This window comes from Mixophyes fleayi, chromosome 3, assembly GCF_038048845.1.
Source record: "Mixophyes fleayi isolate aMixFle1 chromosome 3, aMixFle1.hap1, whole genome shotgun sequence".
In the NCBI taxonomy this organism is placed as follows: domain Eukaryota; kingdom Metazoa; phylum Chordata; class Amphibia; order Anura; family Limnodynastidae; genus Mixophyes; species Mixophyes fleayi.
The window spans coordinates 222,703,571-222,726,716 of NC_134404.1; the positions used below are offsets into that span (position 1 = coordinate 222,703,571).

The 23,146-nt window shown below is 40.2% G+C and overlaps 1 protein-coding gene across 2 annotated transcripts in view; it reads right to left on the bottom strand.

Annotated features, from left to right (window-relative positions):
- The window catches only part of LOC142144389 (uncharacterized), a 45,117-nt gene extending 38,025 nt beyond the window's left edge, over window positions 1-7,092 (bottom strand). The window contains exons 1-2 of one of the 2 annotated variants that reach the window (XM_075203164.1): window positions 6,636-7,092; window positions 362-481 (exon numbers count right to left, since the gene is read on the bottom strand). In XM_075203164.1, coding sequence (XP_075059265.1) covers window positions 362-481; window positions 6,636-6,861 — 346 coding nt within the window. In that variant the 5' untranslated portion in view covers window positions 6,862-7,092. The remainder of the gene's footprint in view (window positions 1-361; window positions 482-6,635) is intronic. The other variant, XM_075203165.1, reaches the window with a different exon arrangement.
- Window positions 7,093-23,146: the final 16,054 nt, after the last annotated feature.

A 23,146-nucleotide genomic window follows, 5' to 3' on the forward strand; every position in this document is an offset into this window, starting at 1 on the left:
GGCTTTTCAAACCCGCCGGAAAACTCTCAGCTTGATACATTTACCCCATAAGGGTTGATTGGTCAGATCAAAGCTTGCTATTGTAGAGTCATAAAATGTGCATTAATGACCAAAACTATAGAATGGGAAGAAGAATTGCTACACAATTGTAAGTACGTATTTAAAGCAGGTCAGAAAACATTGAAATTCCAGATTTTTGATCTTATCGGATCACTCGTAGTACATCATAATTGTAATGAAATATATCCATTTTAGATTTATTATTTGCTTTGTTCATTATATTAAAGATCTTTGCATTATAAGTATATAGTACAGTAAGAAAGGTAATTGTATTTGTTTTAATGGATATTGGGATACTTACTGTGCTGGCTCATATGCAAATAGTAAAGAGCAGCAGAATGTTGTAGGTTACCATTGTCTGAAAATGCCAAGATCATCAATGCATCCAGGGTCTCTTTTCCCACTGGTGACTCGTTTAATCCTTAAAAAAAGTAAATATGTACTGATAAGAATGTAAATCTTTGCCAACTGTATGTGGTGGTATCATTTATAAAACCAGAATGTAGTGAGAAAAAGAAAAAAAACAAAACTTATGCAGTATCTGCATTCATGCATACTGTGTCACAGTGATGGATCACACCAGTCATTTTCACACCTGTCCTTAGTTAGCCCTAGAAGTGGATGCTTTCAACATTAGTCTCACTGGAGAACCAACTCCCATACATTCTGAGAAATGTTATTATACATTCTGAAAGCTTATGGGATTCATAGATTCCGAAACCATTTTAAAATCTGCACATGTTGGAAAAAAAATAATATAAAATCTGACAAGGAATTAAAGAATGTAAAGGACAAAGGGCACAAACTGTTAGCTCTTTAAGTAATCTAGAAAAAAACTGATCAGAATATTATTCCCAATTGATCACCAAAATCATTGGTTTTGCATTGCATTGGAATTCTCTCCCCCTGGGACTGGAAATGTGGCTATTGATTGTGACATCATAGTCAAGCACCACACTCCAAGTATAACGCATACATGCCAACTCTCCCGGAAAGTCCGGGAGACTCCCGAAATCCGGGCAAGCTGGCATTTCTCCCGCATCCCAATCTCACCGAGAATCGCGTCATTTTGGAGGGCGGGACGAGGCCAATCGCGTCATTTTGCCCCCCGCGACGCCCCCTCTCCCAGAAACTTGGTAAGTATGGTATAATGCTGACAATGAGGAGCAGCAGACAGCATCTTGATGCATTAAGCCTAGGTTCCCCATCAGTGTTTTAATAATCCAGGTTTCCAATTAGGTAACAGACTTGCTTGATAGTGGAGCATAGATAGACTGATCTCTATTATTTGAAAGTTGCTTTTAGTTGAAACATTGCTTTACCCTGAACACCAGCAGAAGAACGAGAGACCGGACCAAAACTGTACTGTAGAACATGTTAGATTATACTGTACATCCTGTTGAATTTCACTCTCACAGGTGTACAGACATCAACTCACAATATATTCACACAAGCTATTTTTTTTACTTCATCATAATCATGGTTTTTACATTACTGACTATCTAATCAGTCGAGGTTTTTCATTACTCTGAAATGTATAGAATTTAGTCTACAGTAAGGGTGGTTACCCACTGGCATTAAGACAATTTGTGATCTTAGGGGTCTTTGACTATATAACCATTATATCCTCTAATAACCTTTGAATATCTTTGCTTGAGTTAAGACTTGGGAATCTGATAGTGGAGAGATATTAAAAAGCAAAGACTGGGCCAAGATCCGTGAGCAAATTTCCTCCAGCTCAATCCCTTTTCTAAAGAAAAAAACCGTCATAAACTTCTGTACTGTTAATACTACGTTCCTGTCAGATTCTATAGATATTTTTTCCATGTCAGGTGGTCTTGTCCGAAGCTCCAAGAGATTTAGGCCTAGATTTACTAAGCTGCGGGTTTGAAAAAGTGGGGATGTTGCCTATAGCAACCAATCAGATTCTAGCTTTCATTTATTTAGTACCTTTCTACAAAATGACAGCTAGAATCTGATTGGTTGCTATAGGCAACATCCCCACTTTTTCAAACCCGCAGCTTAGTAAATCTAGCCCTTAGATAGCTGTAAACAGCTTAATACACAGCATTCTCCATGTTGAACCTCTGTTCTCTCCTAAATATTACCTCCTACCTCTGGCTCCCCGGAATCACCAAGCATCAATTTAAACTTATTCATCACATAGTTTCTGCAGCCACCTGGCAAAATGGAAATCTCCATCAGCTTCACCCATATGATCAGTTATTAACAGAATTTGGTACGTATACCGAACGGAGTTTATGACATGAAATATCAGTTCACTAAATCCTTTGCTAAGGTTTGTGAACCCTGGGCCTCTCACTTTATATATATATATATATATCTCCTCTGGCTTTTTATTAATTCTCGCTATTACTAAACTATTATATAACTATTTTTACCTGTTCACCCTGGACATGAACACCTTCTTTTATCCTTCCTTACTACTTCCCTTCTCCTCTGCTTAAGCTTCCCCTTTTATCATAAACCCCTAGTTTTAAAGCTCAAAGCTCTGATTACCATATTGTCTATTTTAATTCTATACCTTTCAATAGATGCTTTTTGTATTGTAATAGGTTTGTTTTTATTTTATGGTCCTTGTAATAAATAAAATTTCTACAAAAAGAAAATGCCAGAGACACCGTTTCTGCAGCACTTAGACTTGCTCTATGGGGTGTAAATAAAGGATACTGCATTGGACCTTGTACTCACTTGTAGTGAAAGCAAGTGAACACTACAGAAAGCATCCAAAAGATGGTGCTCCCAGCGGCTACCATGTATAAAAGATATTTGGAAGGTTCTATCCCCATTTATCTGCTTTTACTGGCATTAAAATACAATAATAAAATAATAATATTTAACATTAATGGGTAACTAGCTTTATGCTTCAGGAATCAGCTATAGGTCAGAGTACTGTTACTTTGAAGACATAAGATGGGAAAGTGTTCTGGTAATTTGTAGTCCTGAACTAAGGTCCTGGTGGTCCTGGAACTGAAAAATGATAATCGCCTTCTGAAAGTGGGTGTGGCTATGATAAGTAGGTTGTACAAAAGTTTTCAGACAGAGCTAGAAGGAAACCTAGAGAAGAATTATTGAGAGAAAAACCCCCAGAAAATGAAGACAATGGGGCATTTAATTAGTTGCAAAGTGTTTCTGGAACGTCAGTGAGACACTTTGGGCTAGATTTACTAAGCTGCGGGTTTGAAAAAGTGGGGATGTTGCCTATAGCAACCAATCAGATCTCAGCTTTCATTTATTTAGTACTATCTACAAAATGACAGCTAGAATCTGATTGGTTGCTATAGGCAACATCCCCACTTTTTCAAACCCGCAGCTTAGTAAATCTAGCCCTTTGTGGTGGAGATTTGACAGAAATCTACTCTCATTTTTCTGCACTCCCCATAGAAGTGCAAGGGAAAATAAGCAGAGATTGGTACCGTAATTGCCGGCAATGTGCACGGCTCAATGTAAGTGCACCACATCAACTGAATTCCCCCATTGAATGAATTTTTTTTTTTTTTTTGAACTTATGATATGAGAGTTTACATTAAACACATGGGGCATGCTTCATCTTCACAATATGAACGCAACTTGTGTTTAAAAAAAAATGCGCTTGTAACCTCTAAGCACGTATTCAAATACAAGATACGTTTCCATTTGAATCTGAGAAGTATGATCTGGCTATACATTAATTGCTGTATGTAGACAAACTGCACACATGTGTGCAGTATAAAGTTCCATCAGAACGCATGCAAAAAAATGTTTTCTAAAATAAATTTACAACTCTTGCTAAATCAATAAAATAAATATTTGTTTATATTTAAAACATAAATTAGGATGTTCTTAACGCGTACTGTAATAAAATGCATTTTTATAGTTTCTCTTTCTTGCAAACACATGTTCTGTGCTATCTAGTCGCACCCATACGTGTATTCATCACTATCTGCTGGCACTTACAGCTGCCCTGTAGCTGGTGCAAATGATACAGCTACAAATCATATACTTAAGAGATACGCTGAATTTGAATTGGGCGCATCTGGGTTTGCATGCTCTCGGCACATCCTTACTGTACATTGCTTACGGCCGCCAGCCACTTCCCACCCCGGTTCCACTCTGCAAGACGTGGCCAGTCATACAATTCCGTTCATTGGTGTAAAAACCGTTCTGGCTCATGCGCAGAGATATTTTACGCAAAATACGCCATGCAAATGGACTTACGTTCGAAGGTGAATCAGGCGCAATATGTTTAATCTCACTAACTTTCATAAACCAAAAATTCCACTTGGATTTGAAGTTACATGCATTTTATGAAACATAAGCTGCGCTCAGGTTACGTCCGTGGATGAATCAGGCCTATTATCACTAAATATTGGGAAATATTACAGAAAGATGTGGCAGCGGGGAATGCATATAAAAATAAACCCCTACTTGCTCTTAAAATATTGAAAAGCCCCCCTAGCAGTCAGATGGAAGGGCCATGACCTCAAAAGGGTAAATGAGGGTCCCACTGTTGGATGTATAGTTGGGGTATTGCAAGAGTTAATTGGTAGGGCAAGCACGGCAAATGCCAAACTAGGGTCCATTTATTTCAGAAGCCAATTAACCTACCAGTAAGTTTCTGCTTCAAAAACAAAGAAATAGATATCACCTGCTATTTATGTTGAAATGTCAAATTTGTGAAATGTGGTTTTAACCCAGATACAGTTTTAATGAAATTAATTTGTCACTTGTATTGAACATGTATTTGTAATTTTCATAAACTTGAAATTATGGAGAGCAATACCTTGGATATAATATCTACATAAATTATAGAAAAGTGTCCTATTTCACTGAATGTATTAAATATGTTGTATGAAAATGTATTCTGCCGATCACTATAATAAAGCAATGATATTCTCAACTAAAAGTTATATACATAGAGGCTTCACACTCACACACACACACATATATATATATATATATATATATATATATATATATATATATACATACATACATACACAGATACTGATTTCACATTTAATTGTCAGAGCAATGGTATCTGTTGTATTGGTTTTTAGAAAGATTACATGAAAAAGGTCATCTGTTTCTATCTTATTTCCTCTTTGCTATGAGGAATAAGTACACACATTTATATGATAATGGCAGAAACCTTATAGGAATGAATCATTTATTTCAGTGCACAATACTGTGGATCCTACCAATGATTTATATAATTGAATAACTGATCATACTCAATGTGGTGACCTAACAATTTATAAGATGACTTTGGATATGTAATGTAGATGCAATGGGGGACAATCCAATTATCATTGATCTGTGAAGTTTGTGTCCACCTTATTTAACAAAAACACATTTTAAAAGCATCACCTCTAGTATCTGGCATGTCAAAAATCTTAACTTTTGTATTTTATCTGCAAAACGAATTTAACATCTGAGAGGCAAATGCTCCTCTAAAATTCTGCTAAAATGGCTGTGGTAGCTTCAAATTCAGGAACATCTAAATAACAAGCCAGCCATCTTTAATTGAACCACAGCATCATATGTTAATATGTATAACACTGTAAAATACATTGTAAATCCAATTAGTCTTTACTGTACCTTTAAAATTTGAAAATAAGAATCTGTAACAATGTGTGTTGAACTATTTCCAGATAAAAACTGAAAAACTGCTACATTTTAAAAAATATATTTAAAGATGATATCCGGACATTCTAATAACTTATTTCAGATTCTAAATAATAACAAGGTTATTTTTTTTAGTAAAAGAGCAACTAATGCCTACAATTCGATCAAAGTAAATAGACATCATACACATGAGCAAGCACATAATTAACAGCAACATTCCCACACAGATATACATGCTATCAATTAAACAAAATTGAATTATCGGTAATGTGACCACGGTTAGTAATGTTACCCTTCATATACTGTAGCCATTGATTTAAGGCTTAAAAGAGTGAAAAGTATGTAAATTCAATTGAAACTACTATATATCCCTTACTGTAGCATAGGTGTGATGGAGACAATTATGTAGCACCACAGAAAGCATGGTAGACACACACATATCTATCTATATATATCATTGGTGACCATGCCATCAGCTGTTTTAGTATAATGTATTATTTAGATAAACAAAAGTATATATTTGGTTGTTTTTGCTTATAGTCACAAGATACATATATCATTGTTTTCCCAAATTGTGTTCATTTACAAATTAAACTATTTCACTTTGCTATGTGGAATAAAGTTGCCTGTTCTATATATATATTCCATTTCTATTTTGAACTTCTATTTATATGAGCAATAGGAAGTGCACTCACAGGTGACCAAACACGTGTTGGACAAGAAAAAAAAAAAAGAAACACAAGAATAGGAGCCCATCCCCCTCTGCTTTCCAGGATGCATTTCCTATGGAGCCTCCAAAATGTAAATACTAAATTACCTTCCTGCAACTAAAGATAAACACTGCATGTGGTGCTGAAGAAAAGCTGCATGTGCACAAGACCATTATTGTTATGCTGTCTCTGAAGGCTTAATGTATAATGTAGCACAATCTGGGGTCACCATCTTACCTGTCTCCATATGATTGAGGAATTCCTGAGCAGCTTGTTTCTCATGGTTCTCCAGAACAGGCTCATACAGCTGTCTGACTTTTGAAGCATTGGTGTTGAAGCAACAGCCCTCACGTATGACGGCCGCACACTCCTTGATGTTATCCAGTATCCTGGAGGACAATCTCTTGACAAAGTTGACAAAGTCCTGAACCAGCTGAGCGCACCTTTCACACAGACGACCCATGTTGGTCTAAAGTTGGATTCAGCTGTTGCCTTCTCGCTCTTCTTGTGACCCTCTTATCAAATTGTCCTTATTGCACAATTTAGATCTTAGCTATTAAATAAAAAGAGCCGTTCAGCAGTCCCTGTGCATCTCCTCCACACGATCTGTATCAAACTGCTGCAGGGAAATCGGTTCAATGGAGAGCACAGACAAAGAACAGTGAAGTCACCACCAGACCCCTCTGCAGGACAACTGCAGGATCACACGGTGATGTAATGGCTGGTCCCTTCCCCTTTCAGGCTGCACCATTCCTATTGGCCCGTGGACAGTAAGGTTTTACACAGCAGAACAGGATATTCCAGTTCTTTGTGAACAAAGGAGCTCGCATATGTTGTGGATTTAAGGGAAACAACAATAAAAACAATACTATGTCTAAAGGTTTTACAAGTACCGTTTCAGAGGCTTGTTGTCTAGCTTATTTCTGTACAGAAAGTTCATTACATTCATGTAGATAAGATAGCCCCCTCCACCCTATAACAATGGATCAATTATTTTGCTATCAGTTTATATATTAGAGCCATTTCTGTACATAGCGCTGTGGAGATTATCAGGACAAGTAGGATAATTAAAAGTACCCACAAAAGGTACTAAAATAAAGTTTAAATTATACAACATATTATGCAACCCAGATAAAAAATATTTATTTGAATTATGAGTAATAGACACAGTACTACACATTTAGAAAAGCAGCTGTGTGTTTTGGGATTTTTTTTCTTCAAATTTCAAAACAATGGGACTGAAAACAAAGAAAGAAAACAAAATGGAGCAAATTTGCACCTTGGCAAAACCATGTTGCAATTGAGGGGGAGGTAAATTTAAGATGTAGGGACAGATTTATAGTTGGGGTAGGGCATGTCTTAGATCAACTTTAAATTTCAGTGTGAAAATAAAGCTATCAAGTATTTGTGTGCTACATGAAAAAGCAGCCAGTATTTTACTTGTCTACAAAAAAAAATCAATTTGCACCCCTTGCATTGTACTATGGTTTGTCCATGTGCAAATTGCTCCTTTTTTTGATTTGCTCTTAACCCCACATCAGGCCCAATGGCTGCTTATTAAGAAAAGTGTTTGAGATAGTTCTAACCGGTGCTTTTTTGGTCATAGAACGCTCAGAACGGCGTTCCGGCACCTTTTTTCCTCAGGTTTTCAAAGTTCAATTAACTTTTTATTTATTTTTCTCTGCGGTGCTGCTACAGTGCAGTACCGCATCTTAGTGTGTGTCCTGTTTCCGGCTCTGGCAGCGTTGTGACGTCATGACGTTGCCAGTGAGAGGAGCCGCGATCAAGCAGAGAAGTGAGATTAGAAGCATAAAAGGTAAGTACAGACTACAGAAAGCGGGGGAGGGGGTGCAGAAAGAGAAGGCTACAGAAAAATGAGGGGGGCAGAAAGAGAGGGCTACAGAGAAGCGAGGGGTGCAGACAGAGAGGGCTTCACAAAAATGAGGGGGCAGAAAAAGGTGAGTTCCGGCACCTTTTTTTCTTGCAAAAAAAGCACTGGCTCTACCCCTTCTTTATTATCACATCTGAAACCAATAAAGCATTGGGTGTGCAAGCAAATGGTGGTGGGGATTAGAATAGCAAGGGTCACTGGTAGAAAGGAAACAGCTGGGGGAAGTTTATATGGAATGTGACTGAACATGCACACAGGTCTCAGCAGAGATAATCAATATAGAGTGTGACTGTCAGAGATAATTACCATAGTGCTGATAAAGTGATAACTCAGCAGTCTGGTCAAAATGAAAAAAAAACCAGGAGAAAAATACACATATTCAGATAATTTTTTCTTGTTATTCATTCATTAATCCCAGCCAAGGAAACAAGACATAAAACATTTACTATATAAAAGACATTATACAGAGACCAATTCTGCACACAGACAGTAAGATTGTGAGTAGATACGGAAGAGGGTTTGTGTAGGTTCATTCTCATTACAGTGAATCTATTAAAAATATATATTTATTTTATCAGCCTCGTACACACAAGCGGCAACAATGTTCAGGTAAAGCATCTTTGGCGCACTGTGAATACACAGAAAACGAAAGTCCATTGAACCTTTTGCACTCTCTGTAAGCTCAGGTACTGGCTGTGAAAGTGGGGCAGTTTTTGTACGCAAGGCAACATCAAAAGCAGCATTGCCTTGTATAAAAGGACTGTTCTGCATTCACAGGGATTGTCCTTGTGTACAGAGGGAGCATTCACCAAAAGTTCAGTGAACCCATAACTTTCTGAGTGTTTATAGTTAGTAGAATACACCCTCTCTGTTATACATTTTGGAGTGTTAATACCGCCTGTGAGCACAAGCCCTTTGTTAAACTGTTTGTGTGCCATTAAATTGCATAGGAAAATGCTAAATTCACATGGCGCCCCACCTTAAACTAAAGCTGTACTGTATACAAACTGTCAGCAGTACATTGTGAATAACAGCACACACACTGCCCCCTACAGTATGTTGAAACACTTGGGTCTCTCTTCACCCCCACCATGCAACAAAATAACAAACTTCATTTGAATTTGTCTTCGCTGTTGTGTACACCGCAGTTTTCTGTTCTTGGGTCCAAGCAGCAAATTGTAGGGGTGAAGAGAATCTCCAGTACTTCAGTTCCCTGGAAGGAGTAGCAGGATTAAGAACTGCTATTTTACTGCCAAGAAGTACACAGTTAATTTTTAGTTTGATCTAAAGAACACCTTTAAATGAGGCCTTTTGGCTAAGATCAGATGTAGATGCCAATGTATGCAGTGGGGCTTAGAGGCACCCCCTGTAGGGGATGGGCTGTCATCTGGTCCTCTGGTGCCCGAAAATGCATATGGTGAAGCGAAAGGTACCTGAGTAAATCACTTTGCACTATGCTCCGGTAATTTTCAGGCAACACCATTTTTCCTTTGCCCTAGCCTTTTGGACGGGTGCAAGGACAATTTTTATATTTCCGACGAAAGGCAGGGGTCTTATGGCACCTAGTTATTAACACGCAGTACTTAGCACTAATCACTTTTCTTCATTTTTTGGGGGCTAGTATGTTTTTGTCCTCACATAGTTTGGACAGCTCTCTCCTCAGGTTATCCGAAGGGGGAGCTGAAGAACTAGTTCCCCTGGGGGAAACTTCGGCTAACCTTGGGGTAAAGCTGATCACCCGAGTCTTGAAGTAGAAGTGGTCTTGAAGACCTTTGCCTCATAAGGGACCTTTTGGCTCTGGAGGTCGGGGATCTAAAGATGCCCTTTCTAGCTTTGGCAAAGAAGAGTCCTATGGGGCCCTTTTCCTTTAGTGAAGGGTTCAAAATATCAAGCCCCCAGCACAGTACTGGACTGCACTTGGTGATTTGGAGTCACGCACCTCTGGCTTCAACAAAACTAAAACTCCTTTAAAAGAGGGTGTATTAAAGTGAAGAGGAATGTTTAGGTCACTACTAGAATACTGTACTCCAGTAATAAATGGTCAAGGGGTGGGCCGAGAGGTGCAGCTACCAATGAGGTAGCCCACGCTGCTGCTCTGGGGCTTGGCAGTAAGGGGCCGCTCCGAAGGCACTCTGCTGTACTGAGCATGTGCAGATGCATTGTGTTGGAACTGTAAGACCAAAAGGGCCCCACTGTGCATGTGACACCACCTTGTATATTAAGCAGAACAAAGTGATGGGCCAGAGTGGGAAGTAGGAATGCTTTACTGCCCCCTCCCTCCCACACACACACACACACACAAAAATCCAATTGTTCATTCCGCTGCACAGGGATCCTGTGAACTGAGGGGCCCATAACTCTATTTACTATTTAAATTTGAATGTATTACTGCAAAAGCAAACATTAGCTGTGTGATTGATGGTAAGATGGAGGTGGAACTGCTGGTAACCAGACAAGGGAGTATTCAGATGAGGGCATTTATTTTATTTTTTATCAATGATGATTTCACATCTCACAAACACAATACTATTAAATAAGTGCCATCAATGCCGCTTATAACAACAACATACACATAATGGTCAATGCAGGATACCACACTGATACAAATAGGTTTATACACAATTTGACTAACACAGGGGGATTGAGTGGGGTAGGCATACTCACTGGAGGGTAGCCGCCAAACTACGTTGGGACAGGATAAACGGACAATGTTGAGGCACCCACATCGAAATATCATATACCCATATCATTCCAGATTTGCGGTACCCATTTTAGGACATGGTAATGAATGTTGCCATATTTTGGAGAATTTATCTTGACAAGCTCTTTTAGTGTCTATATAATGTTTATGTGACAAGCATGATTTAATTGAGCTACACCTGAGAGTTGAGATTCAGGGAGACAATTTATGGCTTTTTGGTGGGAAACTATTTCAAACCATTAGGCTCCTAGAGACATTCAGGTGAATATACCCAAAATACATAATTTGGAGTCTTGAGTGACTGGGACATGTAAGAATAATACTACCTTTTGGCAAATAACCTCCAAAACGTAACAATTCCTGTATCTATGGCAAGTATCATGCTAATTTAAATTAGGGATGAGCGCACTCGGATTTATGAAATCCGAGCCCACCCGAACGTTGCGGATCCGAGTCGGATCCGAGACAGATCCGGGTATTGGCGCCAAATTCAAAAGTGAAACTGAGGCTCTGACTCATAATCCCGTTGTCGGATCTCGCGATACTCGGATCCTATAAATTCCCCGCTAGTCGCCGCCATCTTCACTCAGGCATTGATCAGGGTAGAGGGAGGGTGTGTTAGGTGGTCCTCTGTGCTGTTTAGTTCTGTGCTGTTTAGTTCTGTGCTGTTTAGTTCTGTGCTGTTTAGTTCTGTGCTGTTTAGTTCTGTGCTGTTTAGTGCTGTGCTGTGCTGTGCTGTGCTGTGTTCTGCAGTATCAGTCCAGTGGTGCTGTGTGCTGTGCTCTGTCCTTCTGAGGTCAGTGGTGCTGCTGGGTCCTGTGCTGTGTCCTGTTCAGTCCAGTGGTGCTGTGTCCTGTGCTCTGTGCTTCTAAGGGCATAGTTATTTCCCCAATATTCCCCTGTGTTTAAAAAAATAAAAAAAAGTTTTTTAAAAAAATACCAAAAACTACTTTATTTTTTTTTAATTACCACAAAATTTGCACAACCAATCCTGCAGTATAAGCCCATTGGTACTGCAATATTACCAAGTTCACACATTCAGCAGTAAAAGTCCAGTGGTACTGCAATATTACAAAGTTTACACATTCTGCAGTATCAGTCCAGTGGTGCTGTGTCCTGTGCTCTGTCCTGCTGAGTTCCGTAGTGCTGCTGGGTCCTGTGCCGTGTCCTGTTCAGTCCAGTGGTGCTGTGTCCTGTGCTCTGTGCTTCTAAGGGCATAGTTATTTCCCCATTATTCCCAAGTTTTTAAAAAATAAAAAAAAAGTAAAAAAAAATAAAAAATTTAAAAAAAAAAAAAATATATAATAATTATAACCAAATTTGCAAAACCAATCCAGCAGTATAAGTCCATTGGTACTGCAATATTACCAAGTTCACACATTCTGCAGTATCAGTCCAGTGGTGCTGTGTCCTGTGCTCTGTCCTGCTGAGTTCCGTAGTGCTGCTGGGTCCTGTGCCGTGTCCTGTTCAGTCCAGTGGTGCTGTGTCCTGTGCTCTGTGCTTCTAAGGGCATAGTTATTTCCCCACTATTCCCAAGTTTTTTAAAAATAAAAAAAAAGTAAAAAAAAAAAAAAAATTAAAAAAAAAAAAATATATAATAATTATAACCAAATTTGCAAAACCAATCCAGCAGTATAAGTCCATTGGTACTGCAATATTACCAAGTTCACACATTCTGCAGTATCTTGTGCTACATATAATGGAGACCAAAAATTTGGAGGATAAAGTAGGGAAAGATCAAGACCCACTTCCTCCTAATGCTGAAGCTGCTGCCACTAGTCATGACATAGACGATGAAATGCCATCAACGTCGTCTTCCAAGCCCGATGCCCAATCTCGTAGTACCGGGCATGTAAAATCCAAAAAGCCCAAGTTAAGAAAAAGTAGCAAAAAGAGAAACTTTAAATCATCTGAGGAGAAACGTAAAGTTGCCAATATGCCATTTACGACACGGAGTGGCAAGGAACGGCTTAGGCCCTGGCCCGTGTTCATGACTAGTGGTTCAGCTTCACCCACGGATCTTAGCCCTCCTCCTCCTCCCCCCCCCTACAAAAAAATTGAAGAGAGTTATGCTGTCAGCAACAAAACAGCAAACAACTCTGCCTTCTAAAGAGAAATTATCACAAATCCCCAAGGCGAGTCCAAGGGTGTTGGTGGTTGTCAAGCCTGACCTTCCCATCACTGTACGGGAAGAGGTGGCTCGGGAGGAGGCTATTGATGATGTAGCTGGCGCTGTGGAGGAACTTGATGATGAGGATGGTGATGTGGTTATTGTAAATGAGGCACCAGGGGGGGAAACAGCTGATGTCCATGGGATGAAAAAGCCCATCGTCATGCCTGGTCAGAAGACCAAAAAATGCACCTCTTCGGTCTGGAGTTATTTTTATCCAAATCCAGACAACCAATGTATGGCCATATGTAGCTTATGTAAAGCTCAAATAAGCAGGGGTAAGGATCTTGCCCACCTAGGAACATCCTCCCTTATACGTCACCTGAATAACCTTCATAGTTCAGTGGTTAGTTCAGGAACTGGGGCTAGGACCCTCATCGGTACAGGGACACCTAAATCCCGTGGTCCAGTTGGATACACACCAGCAACACCCTCCTCGTCAACTTCCTCCACAATCTCCATCAGATTCAGTCCTGCAGCCCAAGTCAGCAGCCAGACTGAGTCCTCCTCAATACGGGATTCATCCGAGGAATCCTGCAGCGGTACGCCTACTACTGCCACTGCTGCTGTTGCTGCTGTTAGTCGGTCATCTTCCCAGAGGGGAAGTCGTAAGACCGCTAAGTCTTTCACAAAACAATTGACCGTCCAACAGTCGTTTGCCATGACCACAAAATACGATAGTAGTCACCCTATTGCAAAGCGTATAACTGCGGCTGTAACTGCAATGTTGGTGTTAGACGTGCGCCCGGTGTCCGCCATCAGTGGAGTGGGATTTAGAGGGTTGATGGAGGTATTGTGTCCCCGGTACCAAATCCCCTCGAGATTCCACTTCACTAGGCAGGCGATACCAAAAATGTACAGAGAAGTACGATCAAGTGTCCTCAGTGCTCTTAAAAATGCGGTTGTACCCACTGTCCACTTAACCACGGACATGTGGACAAGTGGTTCTGGGCAAACGAAGGACTATATGACTGTGACAGCCCACTGGGTAGATGCATCCCCTTCCGCAGCAACAGCAACAGCTGCATCAGTAGCAGCATCTACAAAATGGCTGCTCATGCAAAGGCAGGCAACATTGTGCATTACAGGCTTTAATAAGAGGCACAACGCTGACAACATATTAGAGAAAATGAGGGAAATTATCTCCCAGTGGCTTACCCCACTTAGACTCTCATGGGGATTTGTGGTGTCAGACAATGCCAGTAACATTGTGCGGGCATTAAATATGGGCAATTTCCAGCACGTCCCATGTTTTGCCCACACCATTAATTTGGTGGTGCAGCATTACCTCAAGAGTGACAGGGGTGTGCAGGAGATGCTTGCGGTGGCGCGCAAAATTGCTGGACACTTTCGGCATTCAGCCAGTGCCTACCGCAGACTAGAGGCACATCAAAAAAGCATGAACCTGCCCTGCCATCACCTCAAACAAGAGGTTGTGACGCGCTGGAACTCCACCCTCTATATGCTGCAGAGGATGGAGGAGCAGCAAAAGGCCATTCAGGCCTACACAGCCACCTACGACATAGGCAAAGGAGTGGGGATGCGCCTCAGTCAAGCGCAGTGGAGACTGATTTCCGTGTTGTGCAAGGTTCTGCAGCCATTTGAACTTGCCACACGAGAAGTCAGTTCCGACACTGCCAGCTTGGGTCAGGTCATTCCCCTGATCAGGCTGTTGCAGAAGCAGCTGGAGAAAGTGAGGGAGGAGCTGGTAAGCCATTGCGATTACACCAAGCATGTAGCTCTTGTGGATGTAGCCCTTCGTACGCTTTGCCAGGATCCGAGGGTGGTCACTCTTTTAAAGTCAGAGGAATACATTCTGGCCACCGTGCTCGATCCTCGGTTTAAAGCGTATGTTGTGTCTCTGTTTCCGGCGGACACAAGTCTACAGCGGTGCAAAGACCTGCTGGTCAGGAGATTGTCCTCTGAAGAGGACCGTGACATGCCAACAGCTCCACCCTCATTTTCTTCCACATCTATGGCTGCGAGGAAAAAGCTCAGTTTTCCCAAAAGAGGCACTGGCGGGGATGCTGATAACATCTGGTCCGGACTGAAGGACCTGCCAACCATTGCAGACATGTCTACTCTCGCTGCATTGGATGCTGTCACAATAGAAAAAATTGTGGATGATTACTTTGCTGACACCATCCAAGTAGACATGTCAGACAGTCCATATTGTTACTGGCAGGAAAAAAAGGCAGTTTGGAAGCCCCTGTACAAACTGGCTCTATTTTACCTGAGTTGTCCCCCCTCCAGTGTGTACTCGGAAAGAGTTTTTAGTGCAGCGGGGAACCTGGTCAGTGAGCGGCGAAGGAGGTTGCTTCCTCACAACGTTGAAAAAATGATGTTTATAAAAATGAATAATCAATTCCTCAATGAAGTACAGCACTGCCCTCCAGATACTACAGAAGGACCTGTGGTTGTGGAGTCCAGCGGGGACGAATTGATAATGTGTGATGAGGAGGAAGTACACACTGTAGGGGGAGAGGAATCAGAGGTTGAGGATGAGGACGACATCTTGCCTCAGTAGAGCCTGTTTAGTCTGTACAGGGAGAGATGAATAGCTTTTTTGGTGTGGGGGCCCAAACAAACCAATCATTTCAGCCAAAGTTGTTTGGTAGGCCCTGTCGCTGAAATGATTGGTTTGTTAAAGTGTGCATGTCCTATTTAAACAACATAAGGGTGGGTGTGAGGGCCCAAGGACAATTCCATCTTGGACCTTTTTTTTTTGCATTATATGACCAATCAACAGTCGTTTGCCATGTTCAAAAAGTAAAACCAAATTTAAAGAAATACAAGAAATTAAACCAAAAGTAAAATGCCGTGTCATAATTTAAAACAAGAGGTATTGACGTGCTCTAAAACTACTGTATTGTTGTTTATATTTTATAAACACTACACTTGACAGCTTGAGTCTTTCAATAAAAAAGTCTGTCCATTGCACGAATATTTGCAACAGGGACAATTTTAGGGTTAAGAAAGTCAACTAATAACACTTCGACGCTGTCTGTCTTTATAAACACTACACTTGGAAGTTGGAGGAGGTATTGTGGCCCCGGCACCAAATTTACTACCGGGGCCACTCCACTGTGCAGTCCATATTTAGGTGTATCAGATATTAAACAACGGTGACAGTTGATGCCCAATTTTTTAATTATATTGTGGCCTCGGTACCAAATTGTGTACCGGGGCCACCACACTACGCAGTCCAGATACTTGTTTGGTGGAATTCAGACCAGTTGAGGGTTTTATTATTATATTGTGTGGACCACTCTATCTATACCACACTACAACTCTATACCACTCTATTTCATACTTTAATTCTATTTCATACTTTAATTCTATTTCATACTTTAATTCTATTTCATACTTTAATTCTATTTCATACTTTAATTCTATTACTAATTACCATAAAGAGGAACAAAATAAACCAATTTTACCAAAAGTATAATATGACTTAGACTTACAAACACTACACTTGAAAGATCGTGCCTTTAAATGAAAAAGTCAGTCTTCATTGCACGACTATGTGCAACAGGGACAGTTTTTTGGGTTTACAAAGTCAAACAATAACACTTTGACCCTGTCTGTCTGGGATCTCAATGACGAATTGTCTGTACCATGTTTGGAGGAGGTATTGTGGCCCCGGTATCAAATTGGGTACCGGGGCCACCCCACTATGCAGTCCAGATACTTGTTTGGTGGAATTCTGACACGTGGAGGGTTTTTTAATTATATTGTGGCCTCGGTACCAAATTGTGTACCGGGGCCACCACACTACGCAGTCAAGATAGATAGATGCGTATTGCGTATCATAGATAAAGTACATTCAGTGGTGTGGGGCAAATTGAAAATAAAATATTCAAAATGCACTGACATTATCAAAAACAAGAGGTTGTCACACGCTAAAACTCCAACATGTATATGATGGAGAGGATGGAGGAGCAGCCGTATGTGTAGTGTAATGCAGATCTGTTGAAGGTTTTTTATATATTTTATTGTGGTGCCCAGTGCCCACTCCTCTACGCAGTCCAGGTACATTTATTGGTGCGATTCATAAAAGTTCGGGGTTTTTAAGATATTGTGGTGACCCACTCCTCTACGCAGTCCAGGTACATTTATTGGTGCGATTCATAAAAGTTCAGGGTTTTTAAGATATTGTGGTGACCCACTCCTCTACGCAGTCCAGGTACATTTATTGGTGCGAATCATAAAAGTTCAGGGTTTTTAATATATATTGTGGTGACCCACTCCTCTACGCAGTCCAGGTACAATTATTGGTGCGATTCATAAAAGTTCAGGGTTTTTAATATATATTGTGGTGACCCACTCCTCTACGCAGTCCAGGTACATTTATTGGTGCGAATCATAAAAGTTCAGGGTTTTTAATATATATTGTGGTGACCCACTCCTCTACGCAGTCCAGAAAGATACCTTGTTGCAACGTTTTGGACTAATAACTATATTGTGAGGTGTTCAGAATACACTGTAAATTAGTGGAAATGCTTGTTATTGAATGTTATTGAGGTTAATAATAGCCTAGGAGTGAAAATAAGCCCAAAAACTTGATTTTTAAACTTTTTATGTTTTTTTCAAAAAAAATCCGAATCCAAAACCTTAAATCCGAACCGAGACCTTTCGTCAAGTGTTTTGCGAGACAAATCCGAACCTCAAAAATAACGAAAATCCGGATCCAAAACACAAAACACGAGACCTCAAAAGTCGCCGGTGCACATCCCTAATTTAAATGCAGTTTTCATTCATGCACTTCATGCTCAGTGGATAATGTACACCAGAGATGCTGCATTGGTCGACATCCTCCCTGTAAGTCTTACGTGGCTTGATCACGCTGGAAAGCCAACAGCATGCAGGAATAAAAACTTAACAGAAGGCTTTTGGTGTCACACATTCAAATAAGATGTGCAGATGGAATTTCACTGACAGTGGATTTGGCAAACTGTCAGCGAACCTACATTATTAGGGCATGATAGAGTCAGCAATATCTAAACAAGTAATTTAGGAAGTCCAAATTCTAGTCTAGGTTGTTGACGTTTTTGAAAAAGCCATCTTTAAACCACTGGCTGAGGTTTTTTTTTTTTTTTTTTAAAAAAAAGATATTTTTGTTAAAAGCTTCCTCCCCCACTGTGTTTGTAGGAACTGTTGATTACCCCAAATGGGGATACATGAGTAGGACTTATCCCTATCAGATCCTTAACCAAATCCAATTTCCAACCAGGATTTTTTTAAATTAATATTGTGGTCATAATATATAGCATCCATTGCAAACACCAACAAACTTCACGCTCTGACTTTGCCCTATTTCATCCAAGACATGAGGTGTGCCAGCTGACTAGCTAAATAATACAAATGTACGTTAAGTAGGTCCACACCACCATATCCCTGTTGGTTTTGTAAAATCCTTAGATTAAGCAAAGGTTCTGTATTCATTCATGCAAATCAAAACAAACCTTGCCTTTTCTTGAAAACTGGGGGACATACAATACTGTACAATTTTTTTTAGACAGGTGTGGAAAAAATGCTGCAAAGTAAGAATGCTTTCAAAAATAGACGTGTTAATAGTTTATTTTATTTTTTTCAATTAACAAAATGCAAAGTGAATGAACAAAAGAGAATTCTAAATAAAATCAATATTCAGTGTGATCACCCTTTGCCTTCAAACAACATGAATTCTTCTAGGTACACTTGCACAAAGTCAGGAATTTTGTAGGGTTATAGTCAGGTGTATGATTAACCAATCATACCAAACAGGTGATAATGATCATTTTCATATGTAGGTTAAAACACAGTCATTAACTGAAACAGAAACAGTTGTGTAGGAGGCTTAAAACTGGGTGAGGAACAGCCAAACTCTTCTGCAAAGGTGAGGTTGTAGAAGACGGTTTCATGTCACAAGTCATACACCATGGTGAGACTGAGCACAGCATCAACACACAAGGTAGTTATACTGCATCAGCAAGGTCTCTCCCAGGCAAAGATTCCATGCAGACTGGGGTTTTAAGACATGCTGTTCAAGCTCTTTTGAAAAAGCACAAAGAAACAGGTAACGTTGAGGACCATAGACACAGTGGTTGGCCAAGGAAACTTAGTGCATCAGATGGAAGACATATCATGCTTACTTCCCTTCAAAATTGGAAGATGTCCAGCAGTGCCATCAGCTCAGAAATGGAAAAAAACAATGGGACCCAGGTACATCCATCTACTGTTCAGAGAAGTCTGGCCAGACGTGGTCTTCATGGAAGAATTGCGGTCAAAAAGACATACCTTCAACGTGGAAATGAGGCCAAGCGACTCAACTCATACACAAAAACATAGGATCTGGGGGACAGAAAAATGGCAGCAGGTGCTCTGGACTGATGAGTCAAAATTTTAAATATTTGGCTATAACAGAAAGCAATCTGTTTGCCAAAGGGCTAAAGAGCGGTACAATAATGAGTGTCTGCAGGCAACAGTTAAGCATGGTGGAGGTTCCTTGCAAGTTTGGGGCTGCATTTTTGCAAATGGAGTTGAGGATTTGGTCAGGATTAATGGTTTCCTTTTTGCTGAGAAATACAGGCAGGTACTTATCCATCATGCATTTCCATTCCAGGGAGGCATCTGATCGGCTCCAACTTAATACTGCAGCAGGGCAATGACCCCAAACATACAACCAATGTCATTAAGAACTATCTTCAGCATAAAGAAGAACAAGGAGTCCTGGAAGTGATACTATGGCCCCTACAGAGTCCTGGGGGTATATTTACTAAACTGCGGGTTTGAAAAAGTGGAGATGTTGCCTATTGCAACAAACCAGACTTTCGTTTTCATTTATTTAGTACGATCTACAAAATGACAACTAGAATCTGATTGGTTGCGATAGAACACATCTCCACTTTTTCAAACCCGCAGTTTAGTAAACTTACCCCCTGATCTCTACATCATTGAGTCTGTTTGGGATTACATGAAGAGACAGAAGGATTTGAGCTCTTTTAGTTCTCCAAGATGTTTGGAACAACCGCCCTGCTGAATTCCTTCAAAAACTGTGTGCAAGTGTGCATAGAAGAATTGATGCTGTTTTGAAGGTGAAGGGTGGTCACACCAAATATTAATTTGATTTAGATTTCTCTTCTCTTCATTCACTTTGCATTTTGTTAATTGATAAATAAAAACTATTATCACTTCTGTTTTTGAAAGCATTCTTACTTTGCAGCACTTTAGCATAGTACTATATATGTTTGCAGTACCCCCCCCTACTCTTCACAAACCCCACACAACACCAAAATCCTGTATCTACTTATTTAACCTTTCTCTTATCCAATCCCATGTTGTGTTGCGTTTCATAAGTTATATGCTTGTTAAATGTGTCTATGTATCATGTAGCCTTTAAGGGGCACATTTATCAATATTCACATAAAGTGAAAAGTAGTTTTCAATCCTTATCGCAATGATAAGGATTGAACTACTTCTCACATTTATGTACAGCCCTGCACAGAAACAGCAGTTCCGAAAAACTGCTGTTTCAGAGATAAAAAAAATCATACTTACCCCCCTCTTCGGAAGCGCTGTCTTCGGGTCTTCTCTTCACTCTTCAATTGCACATGTCCAGTTCCCCTCTCTGTCTCTGCAACGATAGTTGCAGAGAGAGAGCACTGAGTGACAGGGAGGGATCATGTGATCCCTCCACACATGCGCTGTCCAGCTCTGCTCTCCGGAGCAGAGCTGACAGCATTAGATTTCTTCAATTCGGATGATGTACGCCAGCTTCAGCTGACGTACATTAACATGACAAGTTCCCAAAAAAAATGTTTTTTCGGGACTTGTTAGATTGCGGCTAGGAGCAGTCACCATTCTGTTGAATGGTGACTGCTCCCAAAAACGAAGAGGAATGCAAAGCAGCAGATATCCATGATATCTGCTGCGATGCCCCCTTAATAAATTTGCGGAGGACACTGTGGGACCTTAATGACCCGTTAAAAGCACTATCGTGCTTTATTAAATATGCCCCTATATGTAGTGTTTACTCATAATATCTTTCTATTGTCATGTACCTCTGACACAGTTCTTAAAGAGTTTAAAGTAAAATATTTTATTATTCAACTGCTTGAAGAATCTTCCTTCCAAAATGTGCATCAGCTGAAGCTATGACATCCAGCAAATGTGTTATGCAAAGCAGCAGGCTGGTCATCACTTCACACCTACAGGCATCTTAAAATTCACTTACCAGAGCAGTGAACAGTACATCAAGTATTTAGATATTAAGGTTATTATCATGGACTGCAGTCTTACTTGCCACCCTAGAAGCTTCCATAGAGTAAACTTTAAGTAAACTTCTTCTGGTAAGGGGTAAACTGAATACAGGCACAGAGCAAATGTCTGGAGAAGGTTTGACTTGATGATCAGCCTGCTGCTTTGCATAGATTACTTGCTGGATCCAAAGTCCTGTCTGCACCCTCAGCATTTTTGACACGACACGTCCATTCCTCTTATAAACCTGTGAAATGATTTCTTGAATCAACCTTGCAAGAGTATTTTTGGATGGAGCTTGCTCCTGATTTGACATTCAGGAAATACAAAGTAATACTCTGTCTTACTGAATTCCTGTGTTCGCAAGAGATACATAGAAATTGCTCTGACCAGGCCTGAGTCATTAAGGAGAGCAAAGCAAAAAAGGAGTAAGTTTGACCCTGGACAAAATATGTTACAATGCAAGGGGTGAAAATGAGTTTATTAGTTTGCACATAAGTTAATTACTGGCTTCATGTAGCACACAAAGACTTGATAGCTTTATTTTTATACTGAAATTTAAAGTTGATCTAGGACATGCCCTATTCCAACTATGAATCTTTCCCCGCATTTTAAATTTACCTGCCCCTCCAATGCAACATGGTTTTGCCCAAGTGTAAAGTTACTCTTTTTTTAAACTTTACTCTCATTAATGACTCAGGCTCACCAGGTCTAGAGTGTGTAATCTTTCTCACTTTCATTAGATGGCTTTGGGCAAAATACAATTTTTTGGTTGATTCAAAATGTGGAAACTACCCTAGGCAAGAAGGCAGGAGTTCTTTGTAGCGCCACTTTATCAGTGTACATGTTCCAAAATGGTTCCTTGTATCATAAAGCCTGAAGTTCTTCCACTCTCCTAGCAGATGTGATTGCCACTAAGAATAGTCCCTTGAGCGTAAGCCCTTTAAGTGAAACCTCATGTGAGGATTCAAAGTGTTATGATACCAGTGCCTCCAAAGATAGATTAAGGTCATAAGTTGATAGAAAAGTTTTGATGCTAGGATGAATTATTTTAGCTGCTTGAAAAAATGTTTCCAGCAGATCTTCTAATATCAATCTTGTGTCCAGTAACAAATGCTGGAACCTGTATCTTTAATGTACTAAGGGCAAGGCCCTTCTGTTAATCTTCTTGAAGGAAATCCAGCACCTGAGCTATATTAGCTGTAACTGGATTGGTCAATATGGATTTGCACCAAAGTATGAATGTTTTCCATACACTATGTAAGATTTTTTTTTTCTTGCAATAATACCTCAATCAACTTGTCAGAGATACTCTTAAGCAACGGCCACTCAATCATCACACCATCAAGGAGAGAAAAATTGGTCCTTGATGAAGAAGATCTGGCTGAAGTGGTAGAGACCAAGGTTGTTCTAGGAGCATTTTCCATGCTACTGTGAACCATGGCCGGCAGGGGCTAGAATGGAAGAAACACTAATACTTCTACTGCGTCTCTCTTGATCTTTGTATGTCCAATGAGAGTAACAGGAGGAAACACATGCCCCCAGTTCTTGTCAGAGTATCTATTCCACTCTGTGGAGTCTTTGTGATGGGAATAGAATAGCTCCATTTTGGTGTTTTGATTTGTCATCATCAGATCTATCTGAGGGGAGCAAAACTTTTCCACCAATTGCTGAAACACCTCCTTATGTGATACTCACCTCTCCTGGGTAGATCTGATACCGACTGAGATAATCTGCCAACTTGTTAT